The 4,018-nt window shown below is 37.7% G+C and overlaps 1 protein-coding gene across 1 annotated transcript; it reads right to left on the bottom strand.

The window, feature by feature from the left end:
- Positions 1 to 746: 746 nt before the first annotated feature.
- leg1.1 (liver-enriched gene 1, tandem duplicate 1) lies at positions 747 to 3,629 on the bottom strand. Its single transcript, XM_026143639.1, has 8 exons — positions 3,233 to 3,629; positions 2,992 to 3,075; positions 2,846 to 2,919; positions 2,506 to 2,610; positions 2,132 to 2,250; positions 1,392 to 1,533; positions 1,180 to 1,276; positions 747 to 1,090 (listed from the first exon to the last, which is right to left on the bottom strand). The coding sequence occupies exons 1-8, from the start codon at positions 3,609 to 3,611 to the stop codon at positions 939 to 941; spliced, it is 1,152 nt and encodes a 383-aa protein (XP_025999424.1). The 5' UTR covers positions 3,612 to 3,629; the 3' UTR covers positions 747 to 938.
- Between the last annotated feature and the right edge of the window lie 389 nt (positions 3,630 to 4,018).

The following is a 4,018-nucleotide window of genomic DNA, read 5'->3' on the forward strand; positions in this document are numbered from 1 at the left end:
GAGCTTGATTCTTGTTTGCTTGTATATTAAGCATATAATGAAAATAGCCCGGTCAGTAGCAGACATGTTTCCAATTTCTCCTGTGGGAATACTCTCTCATTCCAGTGAACTGTTTTACATAAACTGACAATTAGACATTGAAGTACTAGCCAAGATGACTGTGTCTAATATGAACATGTCCTCCCCATCACATACTGCTGCTTTCCTGTCTCTCACCCTCTGTGTATGAATACTCTACGGTGAGCAGTGACAGAAGAATAAACTCATTTTCCAGTAGTATCAAATGAATGCTCACCTTATGAAATCACTTTCCACTCTCATCAATGATTATATTATATAGATAGATAGTCATATATTATAGATCCGTATAGTCATTGCTAGAAATCTTACTTGGTAGTATTTACATTTTTTTTACCACTAGGTACCAGTATTGGTCTGGAGTTGAACTCTGGATTTACGCTGCAGTAGACTACTCATTGTTGAATTCATGGAACACTTATTTCTTTAGATTTAGGCATAGGTCAAAATCATTGAGAATTTGTTTTAAATGAGATCAGATCGTGAGATCATGCTTGAGCTAAACTATAAACCCATCTAGCAGAGCTTTTTTTTTTTTTTTTTAAATCATATCCTTAATTAAGTAGTAGAAGTAGCTGTACTACAGTGGAAACATATTGCTGGGAAATAATTATTTGTGGAAAAAAACTTAAAAAAACAAATCTGTGAGACACATTTTAGAACACTAGTTGAACTGGAGCCAAGAAATTACTTTAATGTACTGCCAAGTATACACCACAGATAAGTGCAACAAGTTGACCTTAAAAGCCAGTGACAAAACAACTTTGTTTAATGGACAAAAATGTCCATTAAACAGGAGAAAAAAAATAATTTCAGGAGAAAAAATTAATACCGTTATGTATTTATCTTGTGTGTTTGACTCAGCAGCTTGTAGTCATCTCAGAGATGATGGACAGGAAAGTGCTTGTAGCAAAGCTGGGATTCAGGAGGAGCTGCTCCAGCACCTGTGCACCTTTTTGCCTTGTGTTTACTGAACACATGGCACCTTTCCACAGACGCACCAATGTCCCACCTGGTAGATCATCATCATGAGCATAACTTAAAATAAAATCTTAGCAATAATATTTTGTGTTTGCTTGTGTGCGTGTGTGTGTGTCCTACCAAGCAGACTGTCAATAGTCTTCATCCAGCTGAAGATATACAGTGTGTGGTTCTCCTCTGCAGTCAGATCAGCAATGTTAGGGGCGCTGTCGCCCTCCTAAAATGATAAGACAGAATGGAGAATGGACAAAAGCCTTCTCTCACTTTGTGTGTTTCAGAAAAAAAGAAGTGATGTGTAAAATAAACAGATGGAAAAGGTTGAAGATATGTACCTGTAAAATCCGACTTGGCAGAGGGGTTAGGAAAAGCACTGCTTTTTCCATGTTGGTCTGGAATCGAGCTGCTGCTACATATTCTGCTGAGTTCAGCCAGCTGTGAGCAAATGACACTTCTACAGAGGAATAGTGGCTCTGCCTGTAGGAGAAGCGAGAACACAGAAGCTGAGATTAAGAGAGCTGAAATTTGAGATAAATGTTTGGCTTTTTTGACCACTTGCAGGGAAAAACAGCAAGGCCTCGTCCTTGGTAGTTTTGGTGTGCACTGAACTACCAAAAATAGTTCAGTGGACAAATTTTTTTTTGTTTATAAACATTTATAAATAATAAGGATAGTGATCACTTTTGCTTTAATACTTTTTCCAGCATCATTAGTATTGGTAATAAGGGCATTGATGTTAAAATTTGTGCTGGAAAGAGTACTGACACTGCTAAAACTAACAAGACTGCCAGAAAAAAAAAAGATGAAGTAGATTTAGTCAATGTCATTGTCATGTATGAATGTGTGTGTACATGATTTGTAATATGTAAAAACAGGATGGGTGACTGGGGGAGGAGGGTATGTGTAAATGTTTACTAATGAAATGCATTAAAATGATAGATTTTATGATAGATAAAAATAGATACTTTATTGATCTAACAAGGGATGTTGTGTTACAGCAGCAGAATAAAAAATGAAAATGATATAGTCTACAATTAATAAGCAACATGGTTACAGTAAAAGTAAAAGAAATTACCTGGGATTACATGCTGCAGAGGCATAGGTTGAAGCCATTTGGGCGTCCCAGTAGACACCAAGGATAGTGTCTTTCTTCACATCATCAGGCAGAAGAGATTCACTAGTAGTCTTCAGACCCTTAAAACAATATGAACAATTAAAGGAGTACACCTATTTCAGCAATGTAGCTTTGTTGCTTCATAAAGCGGGTGCATTCAGGGAAAACAGACCCGTTTTGAACTATAATGGCACATGGCCCTGACTTTTTAAAATGTAATGTTTTCTACTAAGGGCAAAATAATACAAGTTCAGTTCCCCTTTAAAATTGCGGGATAATATGATGTGAATAGAAACTGTGTGTATATGTACCAGTGTATATCTGTGTTTCAATACCTGAAAAAAAGCATCCCACTTAGACATGGCATCAGGGTATTTAGCTTTACAGTCAGAATAAGTTGTACAATAGTCCTGTACTCCTGCAGGCACCTGCATCTGGACCTGGTAATGTAATAACATACATGATAATATGCACTATATAACATACATTATAAATAATACAAAATGGTCATATTCATTATTATTTAAACTGCAAATATTTGTGTGATGGCATGAAAAAGTGTCCTCTTCTTCTTCTTCTTCTTCTTCTTCTTCTTATTATTATTATTATTATTATTGCAGTTGTTGTTGTTGTTGTTTTATTTTCAAAGTGTTCATTTTCAGTTTAAGATAATACCTGAGCTCCTGCTCCCATGAAGCCCTGTTGTGCAGCAGACAGAAAGGGAAGTACAGATGCAAAATAGTTCACACCTGGAGAAACATAAAGAGGTCATTTGTATTCCCCCTGTGTTTATTTTTTATGCATTTGTTTCTTGTACTTACAGGCCCACCAACTCTGGGTAGAAATGCACAAAGGCTCTGCTTCCAGGCCACAAGTTGTTGCACCCGTTGGATCAGCGAGACGCCCTGTAAAAACAACAGATCATTAGCTGTGGTCTTGTTTCTTTGTTAGTTACATTATTAGGAGGCTCTTTATTCAGTTTTGTACTACAAAGTTTGTTAAATTGTGATGAAAGGATTATTATTGACTTAAAAAAAAAAAGAAATGATACTTTGACTTCACCTGAAGTTAACATCCATCCAAGCTGCAGTGGCAGTCCCCACAGCGGACTGTCAGTAGCATTTGTCCCCATGGATCCCATGAAGGGGTCTGTAGCAGCTATCATCAGCCGGTATAAACTCATGCGGTGAAGGTAGTTCCAGGGGTCTGGAACCAGAATCCCATCGTGCATTGGCAACTCAGTCACTTGGCTGGCCGTTTGTGCCCAAAGGATGGGAGCGCCATTTTCTAGAATTACTGCAGAGCTGCTGAGAGACACTGCACATGCCAGGACAAGGCCAAGGACCAGCAAACGAAGCATGACTGAGGTGTTGGGTCTGCAGAGAAGGACAGAGTCAAGAGCAGCTACTCTGGACTGAGAGTTTTCCCTTAAATACAGCATTTGTAACTTCTCTGAATATCAAAGTCAGTGCATGCAGATGTGCACCAATCACATTAGTCCATGTGACATATGGCTCACTGGACCCTGACCAACAGATAAGAGAATTTAAGTACATAGAGCTCAATTTTGTCCAAACATAGAATACTGAGTTCAGTGCAAAGTACATCTGTTCATCGTTCAAGCTGATTTGTTTACATGAACCCAAATCCACAACTTTTATAGTGATACAGTGATACCATCAGTAAATTGAATCTGGAAACACAAACCCCAAATAAATTCTAAGAATCCTTGGAAAAATTATACAGATTTTTACCCCCTTAAGTAGCCAAAGATAACACTTTTTATCTGGAAAAACTCATAAAATTTACTTTCACATACACTCACCGAAGACTTCATTAGTTACACCT

The sequence above is a fragment of the Astatotilapia calliptera genome, chromosome 15, assembly GCF_900246225.1.
Source record: "Astatotilapia calliptera chromosome 15, fAstCal1.2, whole genome shotgun sequence".
In the NCBI taxonomy this organism is placed as follows: Eukaryota; Metazoa; Chordata; class Actinopteri; order Cichliformes; family Cichlidae; genus Astatotilapia; species Astatotilapia calliptera.